The sequence below is a fragment of the Palaemon carinicauda genome, chromosome 26 (assembly GCF_036898095.1).
Source record: "Palaemon carinicauda isolate YSFRI2023 chromosome 26, ASM3689809v2, whole genome shotgun sequence".
Lineage (NCBI taxonomy): Eukaryota > Metazoa > Arthropoda > Malacostraca > Decapoda > Palaemonidae > Palaemon > Palaemon carinicauda.
The window spans coordinates 62,634,492-62,651,019 of record NC_090750.1 but is presented as its reverse complement, the minus strand read 5'-3'; the positions used below and the strand labels follow the sequence as shown (position 1 = coordinate 62,651,019).

The 16,528-nt window shown below is 43.0% G+C and overlaps 1 protein-coding gene across 4 annotated transcripts in view; it reads left to right on the top strand.

The window, feature by feature from the left end:
• Window positions 1-16,528, top strand: part of LOC137619540 (uncharacterized) — a 74,048-nt gene that overhangs the window by 43,662 nt on the left and 13,858 nt on the right. For all 4 annotated transcript variants that reach the window (XM_068349630.1, XM_068349629.1, XM_068349631.1 and 1 more), the window contains exons 8-10: window positions 1,772-2,075; window positions 4,176-4,283; window positions 5,302-5,390. In XM_068349630.1, the coding sequence (XP_068205731.1) occupies window positions 1,772-2,075; window positions 4,176-4,283; window positions 5,302-5,390 (501 nt within the window). The remainder of the gene's footprint in view (window positions 1-1,771; window positions 2,076-4,175; window positions 4,284-5,301; window positions 5,391-16,528) is intronic.

Here is a 16,528-nt window from a genome sequence, read left to right as displayed (position 1 = left end):
TTGTGATGAGGTCCTTTAGTATGGGTTGCAGCCCTGTATACTTTAGCACCTTTGAGTTGATTCAGCCTTCCAAGAGGAACGCTGCGCTCAGTAAGGAAGACGATCTTATTAAAGGCAGAGTAACGGTTCAAGTCGACTTCCTTACCAGGTACTTATTATTTCATTGTTATTGTGGATAACTGATTATATGAAATACGGGATACTTAGCTATCCTTTAGTCTTGTACACTGGTTTTTCACCCACCCCCCTGGGTGTGAATCAGCTACATGATTATCGGGTAAGTTTAATATTGAAAAATGTTATTTTCATTAGTAAAATAAATTTTTGAATATACTTACCCGATAATCATGATTTAATTGACCCACCCTTCCTCCCCATAGAGAACCAGTGGACCGAGGAAAAAGTGAGGTGGCGTCAACAACAAGTACTGTAGTACCTGGCCACAGGTGGCGCTTGTGAGTACACCCCCTTCTAGTATAGTGATAGCTGGCGTATCCCTCCCGTAGAATTCTGTCGGGCAACGGAGTTGACAGCTACATGATTATCGGGTAAGTATATTCAAAAATTTATTTTACTAATGAAAATAACATGTTTATGTACAACTAATTCGGATAATAACAGCTGTTTTGCTTGCATTACAACTTTCATATGATAGTTCAGTAAACAATTACTGTACTGTAGTTGTTACAAATGACAGTAAGTAGAGTATGACTGATATGTTATTATATTATACCTTCTTTATACAATGAAAAGGTAAACCAAATTGCACAAAAACTACATAAGGAATTAGAAGAAAAAATCATACCCGGTAATTTCCTAAGCTTTGTAATTAAGCACAGCAAAGCTACATACATATACCAAAGGCACTTCCCCCAATTTTGGGGGGTTGTATTCTTTGTTGATGCCTCGTAGGATTTTTATACAGGAGAGGGGGTTACCAGCCCCCTCGTCCCGTTCCTTTTAGTCGCCTCTTACAACACGCAGGGATAACGTTGGCGCTATTCTAATTGTTTTTATGCCCCCGCGGCCACAGGGGGCATAAACTAAAAATATGAAATTACAATGCATTATTAGTCGACATAGTTGAGTGAAACCTCAGTGTTATCAAAATTAATTTTATTTTAAATACAGGTGTACTTTTTTATCTCAGTAAATGTACATACAGGTTGGTCAATGTTGTAGCCTGTCCAAGCAGTACTGTACATACGTTATCGAGTGTTTGGATTTTAATTTTTTCATTTACATATATGTAAGGATGTGTTCATAGTAAAAGTAAGTTTTAGCTTGAAAATTGCTTTAAGAGTGTATAACGGGTTTGTAAAGGGTTCGATATATATATATACAAAGAAAATAGAAAGAAATATGAAAATTTAAAAAGTCATAAAAAGAAGTACACTGGAGATTTCTGTATAGTATTTATTTCCCAGTTTTTCAACTATCGTGGGCGGGTTTAATGTAATAGAACACGTGTGATAGCGGAAGTATTGCTCTATTTTTACAATCTACTTTTGAAAGATAGTACTGTTTTAAATGTTTTAAAAATAGATTACGATTTTTGTAATTTAATACGTTTTTACTTGCATAAAAAAGGACTTTGTTATATTTTTGTAATATGTGTTCCAGATTCATTTTGGGTCTAATTAGTCCAATAAAACGTGTTCCAGATTCATTTTAGGTCACTAACTAGTCCATAATGTGTGGAATGTCTTAAGTTTTATTGTGTATTGTATACAATATAAACTATATTTGTAAATATTTATTTCCTTTGCAGTTTATTCTTCAATGAGAATAGAACTATCCGAGAAGTCGCTGATTTTATGCATTTAGCGAAGTCCACTGTCTCATCAGTAGTTCAAGTATTTAAAAAGGAACACAGAATACAACGGAAAACGTCAACGGGACGAAAGAAAAAATTATCAGACGACCACGAACAAATGATAATGGATATACTATCACAAAAAGAAGATATAACTATAGAAGAAACAAGAAATAGGTTCCTCTCATTAAATCCTGAAGTTCCAAACATAAGCAAAAGTACAATATACAGAATAATGGAAAACTGTCAGTCAAAATTGGTATGTAGACTTTTTTACTTGTTTTTGTTATGCATAGTCTAAATTTACTTCATCAGATTGTTATTCCTTCATATCTCCTGTGTTTAAGGTGTTTTGTTTATGCCTCTAGTTTTTCTCTTGCACATTAAATTTAATTTTCCCATATTTATTTTTTCTGTAATTTCAATATTCTCAATGACTGTTGTCACAGTTAAAGTAATGATAATTTTGTGAGTATTTTTATTATTCTTAATTACCAATGTGTGTGAGCATTATGCCATGCTACATCCTCTTTGCTGTTAGAATTTAATTTTTTTTTTTTTTAGTTCAGGAGGTTAATGTACAGAACAGTACAGGGCTTTGGAAACAATCTTACAGTCTTTGGTTAGTCTTATTTCCTTCGATTAAGTATTTTCCATTACCAATCTAATTGGCAAATAGCAATGTAGTTTATTAGATTTGAGTCCGACATCTTGAGGTAAATCCAGAAAAAAAACCCGGTAAATAGACACACAAGGTAAATAATGTTATCATAATTGCGTGCTAAAAAAGGAGTGACGCCACTAGCGTGGGATTGTTGGTACTGTAGTAGTGGGAGGTGGAACGGCACCTCGCTGTTCGGGGATTTTGACAGGAGATATCTAAATGGTGCGAGGCCTCTGGTTGTGATCTATCACGCCCCAGTATTATATATCGACACCTTTTATAGGTGAGCGAGCTGGGTTCAACCTGGCATCCCTATGCAATTTTTTCTCTGGTAATATATAGCAGTTATATACCTTAGAAATGGTGTGCTAAAGGAGCATTTCACTGGGCGACGCGGGTCTCTCGCCCAGAAATAGATTTTTCCTTCGTCAAAATCCCTTTATTAGATTTGAATTTCATTTTCTGAATTTTAGTATGGAAAGTAATTATTTTGTTGTTGTTAAATAACTGGGAAATATTTAGTACCTAAAATATCACTATACATTGATTGATGATAATTTAGTTTCCTGAAAATTTATCTCGATTCTGCTCAAATCTGTTGCGTTCATCACAAAAATTGTCTCGTGAGTAGATGGTTTCATGAGGTTGTGTCTAGATCAGTTCTATCCTTGGGTTTGAAATTTGGTTTTATTTTTTAAACAATCCTTTGGTAGTTACTGGTTTTCTAATTGAATCAAACTGTTCTTTTTTATTTTAAAATTTTATTTTGTTTATTATTAATGTGTACAGATTTTATGTGTAGGTCTAATATATGTTTGAAATGGTATGTGTACCAGTCTTCATGACAGCTGTCATAATAAATAATTGTTAGGTGAGTGATTGATTATAATTTCCTGTTTGATTATTATATATTTGCCCCCCAAATTTAAATGGATTTTTATAGTATTAGATGAGTGTAAAAATGTTCATCCAATTATGGTGATACTCTTGAATTAAAATGATTATGGCCCACATTTCTGTGTGTATGATTATGTGGTTTTGTTTAACTATGTGCTGATGCTATAATAGTTTGTCCTGGGTGTGTTTTGTGCTTGAATATTATACGATAATGGAGTTAGGGAATTACATATACTGTATTTTAGTGGAATGTTTTTTTACTTATAAGATTTTTTTTTTTTTTTTACTGTTAGTAGTTATGTTGATTGATACCTTCTTTCATTGGGAGCTGTTGCAAGCGATCTATCATTACCCTTTCTGTTTCAAAAGTAAGCTTTCATTGAATTGGGCCATATGATGCAAATATTTTATTGCCATGACGTCGGTATGGGATTTGTGAAATCAATCTGAACTTGTCCTGCTCTTAAACTTATGAATTAACATTTTGATAAAGGGATTTTGACGAAGGAAAAATCTATTTCTAGGGAGAGACCTGTGACGCCCGGTGAAAAGGGTCCGAACTTGTCCTGCTCTTAAACTTATGAATTAACATTTTAATAAAGGGATTTTGACGAAGGAAAAATCTATTTCTGGGGAGAGACCTGTGACGCCCGGTGAAAAGGGTCCGAACTTGTCCTGCTCTTAAACTTATGAATTAACATTTTAATAATGATAATTCAAGTCAATAAAATGACCTTTAGTTACTGTACTTCAAATTATGAAGTTGGAATTTGATTATCTTATTTTTTTCTTTTCCAGAGAGCAAGATCTGACATGGAAGTATTTGTTGGTGTTTTTGTCCATTCCACAAATGAGAATCCTATGGTTATTTTAACTGATATGGTTATGGGAGTCTTGAATACTAAGGTATGTGTGAGCATTTTTGGAAATATTTATATAATTCTTTTAGTGATGATAATAGAAATGAAGCAAAAATTAAATTAGTAGTTTGCTGCAGAAAATAATTTAATAATGTAAATTTTAGTGATGATAATAGAAATGAAGCAAAAATTAAATTAGTAGTTTGCTGCAGAAAATAATTTAATAATGTAAATTTTAGTGATGATAATAGAAATGAAGCAAAAATTAAATTAGTAGTTTGCTGCAGAAAATCATTTAATAATGTAAATTTTAGTGATGATAATAGAAATGAAGCAAAAATTAAATTAGTAGTTTGCTGCAGAAAATAATTTAATAATGTAAATTTTAGTGATGATAATAGAAATGAAGCAAAAATTAAATTAGTAGTTTGCTGCAGAAAATCATTTAATAATGTAAATTTTAAAAGAAAATTAATATGTAGTGCAACATATATATTGTCTTTTTAAATATTACTTAATGGTAAAGGAATGTGATCTTACAAGTTGAACAAAGTAGTTGATATAATTTAATATAAACATTCCTAAATGTTATTACTGTATTTCGCTTGGGGCAAGAACTTACATAACCAGTGCTAATAAGCCGGATTTAACCCTTTTACCCCCAGGCTATTTGGAAATTTCCAACCCTTAACCCCCCGGGGGTTATTTTTTTCCCAGCACATTTTGCAGTATATTTTTTTTAAATTGCTCTAACAGCCTTAATTTTTGTCATAGAGAGGTCAGGTTGGTCTCATTCTCTTGGAAAATGCCTGCATTTTCTCAAAAAATTATCAAAAATATGAAAAAAAATTTTTTATAGCATTTTTTTGCAAGGACGTACCGATACGTCCATGGGGGAAAGGGATGGCTTTTGTGAAACGTACCAGTACGTCCTTTGTGGGTAAAAGGGTTAATTGCTCAAAAATGTAATTGTTCACCAATAATAAAGTGCAGGAAATCTGCATTACTTTACTAGAATTTTAATATTATGAACTTTTTATTTACCTTATTATTTGGCTCCTCAGATTGAGTTCATGGAGAGTGTCGAGGAGCTTGATCACCTAAAAGCAGAGTATGGTTTTACAGACTCTAATATCCACTATATGACTCCTAGGTAAGATACTGTTGATTTACTCTTTATTTTACAGATTAAAGAGAAGGAGAAGTGTTTGCCTTAATCAATGGTCAGAATATACTAGGATACAAAAGGGTTTTGAAAATAGTTTTCATTATATTTAGTCATATTTCTTAATTGCTTGATTGAAAGTAGTTTTTAATAGAAAAGTAGTTTAAAGATATGCGAGAGATCCCTTGTAGGAGAGGCCCCCTTTTGCCTGGTGAAGTTTGTATAAAAATTATGTTGAGTAATTATAGGAATATTGTGCTTACTAAGAGTGAGATTCATTCGAGTTTATGTGTTTATAGCACTTACAAATTTATTATTTTATTAATGCTGAATAACTGCCTAATAGGGAAGCAATTAGCCTTGGTTTTTTAGCTCTTCAGTTGTCAAAGTCTAGAGTAGACTGAGAATAATGTGGGCCATAACACATTTAAAAAGTGGTTTTGATAAAGGAAAAACCTGTTTTTGGGGACAGGATTTTCCCGTGAAAGACAAGAACAAGAAATCCAATACAACATAGGTACCAAAGGATTATTGTCTCCCCTGGTCTATGGCCAGTGTTTCAACATACAAAGCATAGACTCAGTGTGCATAAGGGAGACTCTTCAGTTCAGGTTCGATAGAAGTCGACACAGCACCTTTACTGCTGAAATTTGCCTGCTATGGGTGAAGTCATAATTTGCCATCACCTCATAGAAGGGAACCATCTTCCCAGTTGGAGACAATGCTACAAGCGCATCACTTTGCACCCATCTTTAAGTTTCCAAGTGAAAAACAGTTGCCCCACTACTTTGTGCAAGGTTAGGGAGGAGGGAAGGTCCTGGAGACCACACAACACCTCTCCAAAAACAGGTTTTTCTTTCATCAAAACACCTTTTTTGAGGTTAATGTCAATTCTTCGGGGACCGCAGGTGAAGTTTTAGCATGTGGTAGAGACGGGAACACCATTCCCAGGAGGATATAAGGCTGTGTGGCCTTCAAGTTGCGGGCAAACCCGTCAATCCAGATCTTGAGGGTAGCCCGAGCTGTATCTTTCTCAAGTTGGGAGCACTGAAAGAGAACAGACTATTAGCGAGAGATATTCACTGGGCGACATGGGTCTCTCGCCCAGAAATAGATTTTTCCTTCGTCAAAATCCCTTTTTTGAGGTTAATGTGCTGTGTGGTGTCCAAGGACTGGCACCAGAGCATTAATAAGTAGACTTATGCACCATTAAGGACAACCGTGTCCATTTGCTACTCTTACCCGTGTATACTTATTATTATCTCTTCTTGAAAAAAACTACTACTGATAAGCAGCTCTTGTTCAACACACATATCTACCAGTCTATCTCATTCTCATTTTCATCTGGTATGCCATACTTCCTAGTGACACCTTCTACCTCTCCAGCACCCACTCTGGCGCTTAAATCACCCATCACATCTTTATAATTCCTTCTACCCAGTCTTTTTACACACGTAGTTAATTGATTCCAGAATTCATTCTCCTCTTTAGTTTTCTCACAACCTGGCCCATATGCACTAACAAAAGCCCAACATTCCCTACCCAGCCTAACCCTTTTCCACCTTAACCTAGATGATACCTCCTTCCATTCCACTACTTTATCTGTCATCCATTCACTAGGCAGTAAAGCCACACCCTCTCTTGCTCTTCCCCTTTCAATCCCAGACACACTATCTGTCACTTCACCAAACATCACTGTACCCTTCTCTTTTATCCTTGTCTCAAACAAGGCCAATACATCCATCCTTCTATTCCAAAATCACAAATTTTTAAGTAATTTGTATTTTTCCTAACATACTTACCTAGAACTACCTTCTTAGGAGTTACTGGTAACTCTACCTAACCGACAAGCTTTTTGTATAGTTTACCCTCTTTCTGTTTTCTAAGGGGTCAACCTCAGGCAGTGTGATATGTGCCCTGAGGCGACCCGGGGTCGGGAAGCGTGCTAGCTCAGGTCGTCGACTCGTCAGTAAGTTTCTGGTCGCGACGTGATCAACATCTCGCCGCGTTCTCTCTTACCTTGTGCGACCCTTTGTGTCCCCCGATCCTTTGTGCTTACCGCGTGTTACCCACATGTTTCCCTTTCACTTTCAATTTCACATCTTTTACTCTCTATTGTACTACATCCACGCACATTCAGACACCCCAAAACTAGAGTGCGGAGAGCAGTCACACTCTCTCCAGCTCCTCTTCTCTGATGTCTCATAGAAAGTAATTACACAGGAGAGGGGATTCCCTGTCTCCTCGTGTTGTCCCATTTAGTTGCCTCTTACGACATGCAGGGATATGTTATGTTATGCCCCGCGACATAATATTAATGGAAACATCATTAGAATAGTTGATGTCTCCATGCAAAATTAGATAAATGTATATGGCTTTACTTTTCTTTAGATTTATAATGCATTAATAGGCATTTTTGGGCTCAAGCCATGTCGTCCTGATGGAAGTTCCTCTAAGGTAGCTTCCTAGGGTATATTACAACTACGGCGATATTCCCAGAGAATTTACCTTAAGGTACCCAGAATTCTAACTCCTGGAGCGAATATCCCTAAAAAAGACCTCAGGGATATCGTAAATATCAGCGGACGTATTCTTGACACGCCACATGGCAATCTATACCCCGAACAGAGTTAACACTTCGTAGGGGTCAAATGGCAAGAAAACGAAAACGATAAGAAAGGGGGGAGCCATTCGTAAGGCATCTCTCCTCCCCGTTTCGTAAGCGTGCCCTGCGCCGCTCGCGGCGCCATCTGTATTCCTTTTTGCGTAGCTATACAACTCGGTGTTTTCCCTGTGTTTTCTACCAAATATCTTGGATTTACTCTCTCGATTATGCTTTCTCCAACTTCTTCTGCTTCGGATAAGTTGAGTACCATTTCCTTTATGTATAAATGTAGGCTCTTGGTTAAAATTAAAGTAATTAAAAGAGTTATCTTTGATACAAGAGCTGTTGCCTGCTGGAGGCGTCCTGGACGCTGTCGCTCGCTAGAATAGGATTTATTTGGTTAGCAAGAGCGACGTTCCCAGCCCCTTTCGCTTTAATAAATTAGCTGCTTAGCTTATTTAGGAATTCTTTTATGATGCTGTGGTATAGCGCCTGGCGAAGGATTTGCCTAGGCTGGCCTACGCTAGTCCTCGTAGCCTAGTCGTTTGGCCCTTGTACTTCCTGCATGATAATTAGTCTTCCAAGTGTGATATTTATAATTTTATTGAAGCGTTAGGCAACGTTATACATATAAGCTTATACTGAGTTTTTTCCAAGAGGGTATTGGAGTGAGTTTCGGTGATTTAGGTAATCGATTCTCTTAGTGCTTAGGCTAGGTTGTCTTAGGCTATTAATATGTTTTATTGTTCCCCCCGTTTGCTCCCTTCTCTTCGGGGAAGGGGCGCAAACCCTTTCCCTCTGCTTAAGCCTTGGGCTTAACTCTAGTGGTTTATTTGAATTAATTTTCAATATAACCATATTGGGGTGGTACTGTACCTTCCTGTTCCAGCTTGTCTGGCTCAGAGAGGGACAGTACAGCAGTGTTTTAGTCTGAGTCCGTGTTGGTCTGGCGTGGGGCAGAGTCTCCCTTGCTGTCTGACACGGACATAGGAGGTTTATCCTCCTTGGATCTCCTTTGAAGGTTTCTGTAGTTATGATCCCTTCGCTCGGTGACCCTTCAGACTTGTCCTTATTGCTGTTCCGGGTACGGGATGTGTCCCTTTTCCGGAATAGCGATTCCTTCCTTGCTTTGGTTTTAGGGAGGCAGCTAGTAGTGCCGGCCTCCCTCCCCGGATTTTCCCCTGGCTGAGATGGGCTTTCTTAGCTGGGGGTGATCCTTAACCAGTGCAAGGTTGGACAGGACCCTTTGTCCTTCCCTTCTGTCCTTTCCGTTATACCATTTGTGTCAGCCTTCCCACATCCGTACCTAGCTTAGGTTAGGATGGGGAGCTGACTTGGTCCCCTGTCGGCCGGCAGAGTGTGCCGGCCGGCAGAGGCTCTGTTACCTTGAGTGCTGCCCGGTCCTCCCTTGGTCCCTCACCCACTGCTGTCTGTAGATACAGTGAGCAGTGGTTAGGAAGCCTGACTTAGTGTCTCCCCTTCCTCTCAGCACTCTTTCGGGTGTCGGGCGTTGAGGTACATAGCCTCTTAGTCCGGCACCCATTCTGTTGTCTTCTTGTGTGTTGTCCTCTGCCGACTGCCGGCCTAGTGGCCGGCGGTCGGGTAGGGGGTGTTCTCTAGTTCTCTTGCTGTCGGTCGGCGGTGGCTATATGCCTTTGCCGGCCGGTCTCCTCGCTCGCCTGCCGGCCACTATGAATGGCGGCCGGCAGCCAAGCGCTACCTGGTGTGGCTGCCGGCCGGCATGGTTTGTTTACCTCTGCCGGCCGGCCTGTTACCTCGCCCTGTCTGCTGGCCACTAAGAGTGGTGGCCGGCAGCTGGGTGCCACCCGGGTAGCTACAGACCGGCAACCACTGCCGGCCGGCTCAGACATAGGAACTAGAGTTCTCCCCCGCCTTGGTGTTCTTAAGTTGCATACTTGAGACCTACCTGTGGGGGGGGTGCTGACCGGCAAGTGCCGGCCGGCACGCCACCCCATGTACTATATCAGTACTTCCCTGTATGGTGTATTTTGTCGGGGGAGACCATGATATAGTAGGTTACAACACGGTATCTTCTAGCATGCTTGTGTTGCCTTGTGCAGTCACTTGGTGTTGCCTTACAGGGATGGAAAGAGAATTCTTTTCATCTTTAGCCAGAATGTTAAAGTCTTACCTTAGGTGTGAGCTACACCTATTTCCCTCGGGAAATATTCTCTTTGGTTATTCTAGCAGAGACTAACCATTTGATTTTAATTGCTGGTAGGCTTCCACAGGTGATTGTGTGGGATTCACAAGTATGTGTCTTTCCTTTATACTTTGTACATGCTTGTATATACATGTGAATTGAAATTCACTTGATATTCATGGAAATTTTCTTCTTTTACAGGAGGAGCATCCGAAGTGTGGTAGCGTCTTCTGCAACGTCCGCAGTAAGAACTTTTGCGGACATGATTCGTGTAGGAGGCACGCGGCTTGTGCAGCCTCCAAGGATGATCTCCGTTACTGGGATCCGCAGGTATGTTCGGTATGTACTAACCTGCTAGCTGAGGCTTTTGAATCCCCTAGGTCGGCGGAGTCAAGGGACGCAGCGAGGGAGAAGCTCCGTGTTTGGGTAAGGGGTTTCCAAAAGAACACCTCTGGACCTTATCTTCCTAGTGAGAAGATGAGGGCGTACCTCTTTCCCAAGGCTTCTGCTGACGCTGTTGTCCCCCAGCCTCGGCCGGAGATCCCTCTCGTCCAGATCCCCGTGGATGCTGATGTCGCGGATGCCACGCAGGACATCCAGCTGGACGACAAGATGTCAGACGTGTCCGAACGTGCTGAAGAGGACCTCCTCGCAGGGGGCGAGGACGAGGATTAAGACCCGAACGTCGTGGAGGAAGAGGATGCCGTGCCATCAGACGCTCCGGTTCAGGCCCCTGAACCTATTCCCTCTACTTCGTCCGCTCTTCCAACAGAGCTGGGACAAGCTCTCTCTTCCATTGTTGTTATGATACAGCAGATCCAGAAGGAGAATAGTCAGAAGGCTGCTGCAATGGAGCTCCAGATGCAGAAGATTGCAGCGTCACGTGGGCCTCCAAAGAAGCTCAACGTGAAGGACCTTCCTGTGTGCTCGGATGCCAACCCGTGGAGGTATGCCGAGCACATGCCGATGACGGTCGGGAAGATCGTCATGTCGGAGAAGCTGGGTTCAGTTCCCCTTGAGGAGGTGGAATTCTGGCCCAGCAGAGGGGCCTATCCGGAGTGTTATGTCCGTCTGAAGAAGGAGCCGGCCTCGAAGGAGGAGACGGAACCGAAGGAGGTGATCGTCTTGGATCACGCCAAGGCTCAAGCTTCACTAGCGTCTGCGTTGAAGGAGAGGGGCTTCTCAAACTCGAAAGTTGCTGCTTTGAGTAAGAAGCACCCTTCCTTCGTATCCTCTCCGGCTAGGGCCTTCCCCTTTCTGCAGAAAGGGTTCGCGGCTGTTCTGAAGGCGGTAGAGGCTGGCAAACCATGCCCATCCCTGGAGGAATGCAAGCCCTTGTCTTTGGCCTTGCCGTTGGACAACAAGGACTGGAAGGAAGTCCATCTCACATTCTCGGTTGGGAAGTTGGACGCCGATATTGCAGGTCGACAGTTCGGCGAAAACCTTCCTAAGTTGTCTGAATTCCTTCTGCGGAGGGAACTTGAGACAAAGGAGCGTCTGGCAGCCTCGATGTCTCTCCAGACAAACATGGAGACAATGGCTAGCGACCCTAAGGTGCATGAAATGTTCATGGTAATGGCCAAGATCCATCTGGCCACGGTGACAAAGGACCTCTATAGCTTTGTCAAGGCGAGGAGGGCCTGCAGGGAGTTTGTGTTCGCCTCGGCCACAGTGAGGCACGAACCAAAGAAACTTATCTCATCCAACATCTGGGGTAAAGATCTCTTCCCCAGTGAGGTGGTTAAGGAGGTGGTGGACAAGGCAGCCACTGAGAATCGGAATCTTCTCCTTAAGTGGGGCCTGTCCCTCAAGAGGAAGTCTTCCCCTGATGAAGGCCCCCAACCGAAGGGAAAGGCGAAGAAATCTAGGTTTTCTTCCCGCCCAGCCAAGCCTTTCAGACCGCAACGTCAACAGCAGCAACAACCAGCTTTGCCTCCGGTACCACAGATGGTAGCCCAGACCCCGACCACCTTCCAATGGGTGCCCCAGGCCGTGTCATCATCATCCCCGGCATTCAATCCAGTGTTCGAAGGGCAATCGACCACGTTTCGAGCAAAGCCCAGAGGTGCAGCCAGAGGCTCGTCTAGACGCCCCTCTAGGGGAAGAGGATTCAGAGGTGGTCGCGGCCAAGGAGGCAAGACTGCAGGGCAGCAGTCAAAGTGAAGTGTCGCCGGTAGGAGGGAGATTACAGTATTTTCGGGATCGTTGGACCTTCGATCCCTGGGCCCACAGCCTGCTCAAAAATGGACTGGGTTGGAGTTGGTACAGTACTCCGCCCCCGTGCCCTCAATTTTTCCAACACTCCACCCCCGTTTTGAAGGAGTACATTCAAGAACTGTTGGAGAAAAAGGTGATCCGGAGGGTAAAGTTCATCAGGTTCCAAGGGAGGCTGTTTTGTGTTCCCAAGAAAGACTCGGGGAAACTCAGAGTCATTCTGGACTTGTCGCCACTCAACAAGTACATAGTGAACCACAAGTTCAAGATGTTAACGTTACAACACATAAGGGCCTTACTGCCCAAGAGGGCATTTACCGTCTCCATCGACTTGTCAGACGCCTATTGGCACGTTCCAATCAGTCGCCGTCTCTCCCCCTACCTAGGATTCAAGCTACAACAAAAACTTTACGCTTTCAGAGCGATGCCTTTCGGGCTAAACATAGCCCCAAGGATCTTCACGAAGCTTGCGAGCGCAGCGCTCAAACAGTTACGCCTAAAAGGGTTCCAGGTGGTAGCCTACCTGGACGATTGGCTGGTGTGGGCAGCATCCAGAGCGGAATGCTTGCAAGCTTCCCTACAGGTGATTCAGTTCCTGGAATATCTAGGGTTCAAGATCAACAGAAAGAAGTCTCGTCTTTCTCCAGCTCAGAGGTTCCAGTGGTTGGGAATTCACTGGGACCTAGTGTCACACCGTTTTTCCATCCCGATGTCGAAAAGGAAGGAGATAGCGGGGTCTGTCAAGAGACTTCTAGTTTCCGAGAGGATATCAAGACGCGAACAAGAGAGGGTTCTGGGCTCTCTTCAGTTTGCGTCGGTAACAGACCCAGTGCTAAGAGCACAGCTAAAGGATGCAGCCGGGGTTTGGAGAACCTTTGCATCAAACGCGCGAAGGGACTTGAGGAGACCGGTCCCGCTTCGGCTACGTTCTCTTCTCAGACCGTGGTCTCAGGCCAGTCGTCTAAAGAGGTCGGTACCTCTTCAGCCACCTCCCCCGTCAGTGACGATTCACACAGACGCCTCAAAGGTAGGGTGGGGAGGTCACTCATCGAAAAAAGGTTCAAGGGACCTGGTCCAAGCTATTCGGGACCTTTCACATAAACTTTCTAGAAGCTATGGCAGTGCTTCTTACCCTGAGGAAAGTCTCCCCGCGTCACTCGATCCACATAAGGTTGGTACTGGACAGCGAGGTGGTTGTGAAATGTCTGAATCGGCGGGGATCGAGATCCCCACCTCTCAACCAGGTAATGTTGGCCATATTCCGACTGGCGGAGAAGAAGAAGTGGCACCTGTCAGCAGTTCACCTTCAAGGAGTCCGCAATGTGACAGCGGACGCTCTATCCAGGGTTACACCGATAGAGTCGGAATGGTCCCTAGACGCAGGATCATTCTCCTTCATCTCGAGTCAAGTCCCAGAACTGCAGATAGACTTCTTCGCGACGAAGGACAACAAGAAGTTGCCGCGATATGTGTCCTCGTACGAGGACCCCTTGGCGGAAGCAGTAGATGCGATGTCCCTCGATTGGAACAAATGGTCCAGGATCTACCTGTTTCCCCCTCACAATCTGATGTTGAGGGTCCTCAACAAACTGAGATCCTTCAAGGGAGTAGCAGCGATAGTGGCCCACAAGTGGCCGAACAGTGTGTGGTTCCCTCTGGCTCTGGAACTACGACTGAAGTTTCTGCCACTCCCGGACCCAGTTCTGTCCCAGCAAGTCCAGAAGTCGACTGTCTACGCTTCATTACAGAAAACCCGGGCCCTGCAGCTCATGATTTTCTCTCCCTAGCGGTGAAGAAGCAGCTCGGGATTTCGAAAGACAGCATCGACTTCCTGGAGGAATATAAGTGCAAGTCTACTAGAAGGCAGTACGAGTCAGCATGGAAAAAATGGGTAGCCTTTGTCAAAGACAAGAATCCGCATGAGATCTCGACGGATTTCTACCTGTCCTTCTTCATCCACCTCCACGGACAGGGGCTGGCAGCTAACACGATTTCTACGTGTAAGTCTGCTCTGACAAGGCCCATTCTGTATGCCTTCCAGGTAGACCTCGCTAATGAGATCTTTAACAAGATCCCGAAGGCCTGTGCCAGACTTAGACCTTCAGCTCCTCCAAAGCCTATTTCATGGTCTTAAGACAAAGTCCTTCATTTTGCCTCATTACTGGATAATGAGGAGTGTGCACTGAAGGATCTGACTCAAAAGGTTATCTTCCTTTTTGCTCTAGCATCTGGGGCCAGAGTTAGTGAGATTGTAGCCCTCTCGAGAGATGAGGGCCGCGTTCAGTTCCTGGATGGGGGAGAACTGAACCTGTTTCCGGACCCTACGTTTCTCGCTAAGAACGAGTTGCCCACCAACAGGTGGGGTCCCTGGAGAATCTGCCCTCTGAAAGAAGATGCATCTCTATGTCCTGTAGAATGCCTAAAGGTCTATCTTCGTAGAACTTCAGACTTCCATGGGGGTCAACTATTCAGAGGAGAAACATCGGGCTCGAATTTATCTTTGAATCAACTCAGGGCGAAAATTACATACTTTATTCGCAGAGCGGATCCTGACAGTTCACCCGCAGGTCATGATCCAAGGAAAGTTGCTTCATCCTTAAACTTCTTTAACTTTATGGATTTTGAACACCTTCGTTCATATACTGGCTGGAAGTCTTCCAGGGTATTCTTTCGCCACTATGCTAAGCAAGTGGAGCAGCTAAAGAGGTCTGTGGTAGCAGTTGGTTGCATCGTTAACCCTGCTGTTTAACTCTGCGAGGAACAGTGGATTTAATTGGGACTTTTAATGCCAGGGTGAGTGTATAGTTATATGCGTTGCTATAACTAGAAGTGAGGGCTCCGGGAGCCCACAATGACTGTTCCGGCGTTATGGTGATTGTAGCATAAGTACAGACATGTGTGCCGAGTAACATGGACTTTTAACTTTGATACCTTGGTACGTGAAAAGTAACTCGATTGTTTTCTTTCAGATAACCATATATCCATTTACTACAGTACTTGTGCAAATTGTTGGTCATCCACCTATCATATGTATATAATTGTGGTAACCATGTCTATTTATTGTTGATCAATAAACTTGTTCTCGGGAACCTTGCGTCTCCTTCACCTATGTTGATTTCTTTTCAGTTATTGAGCATTCAGCCTATGTATATTAATCGGGGATATCTATAATAGCCTGTTCCTTGATGCAAGCCTTGTTGCATTGGTTTATACTTTCCTTAGTATAAAGGGCTCCATCCTTCTCAGAGGACGGTAGCGGCAGCAAGTTTATTCCTACACAGATATAACCTTTTTGTCCAATTCAATTTCGACCAGGGGGCTGGCCGATATTTCCTTTGGATGCTGTAGTTCCGTACAGACTATGCTTTACTTCATATAGAGTGAGACCACTATATTGTATGGGCTTGCGAGTGATTCATACATAGGTATATGTACTCTTCGTTCTTTTCTAGAGTCTAGTAGGACTCCTCCCTGTAGGGGGCAGGAAGCGCTATCATGGTTTATGGTTAGTGAAAGGATGTATAACGGTAACATCTTAGGTCTTTCAGTCGAGCTGACTAAGAAATATTTCTGAGGAGTGCGGCACGTATTGAGAATCCACAGATACAGTAATGCTCTGGTACACTTCCATCAGGACGACATGGCTTGAGCCCAAAAAACGGATTTTGAGCGAAGCGAAAAATCTATTTTTGGGTAAGATGGCCATGTCGTCCTGATGGACCCGCCCTGCCCCTTTTCCTTTAAAAAAAAAAAAAAAAAAAAAAAAAAAAAAAGGGAAAAGGGCTGTAGGACCCCTCCCTACATACAGTATTTGTAGCACCTCGTGTATCGCTACAAGGAATACAGATGGCGCCGCGAGCGGCGCAGGGCACGCTTACGAAACGGGGAGGAGAGATGCCTTACGAACGGCTCCCCCCTTTCTTATCGTTTTCGTTTTCTTGCCATTTGACCCCTACGAAGTGTTAACTCTGTTCGGGGTATAGATTGCCATGTGGCGTGTCAAGAATACGTCCGCTGATATTTACGATATCCCTGAGGTCTTTTTTAGGGATATTCGCTCCAGGAGTTAGAATTCTGGGTACCTTAAGGTAAATTCTCTGGGAATATCGCCGTAGTTGTAATATACCCTAGGAAGCTACCTTA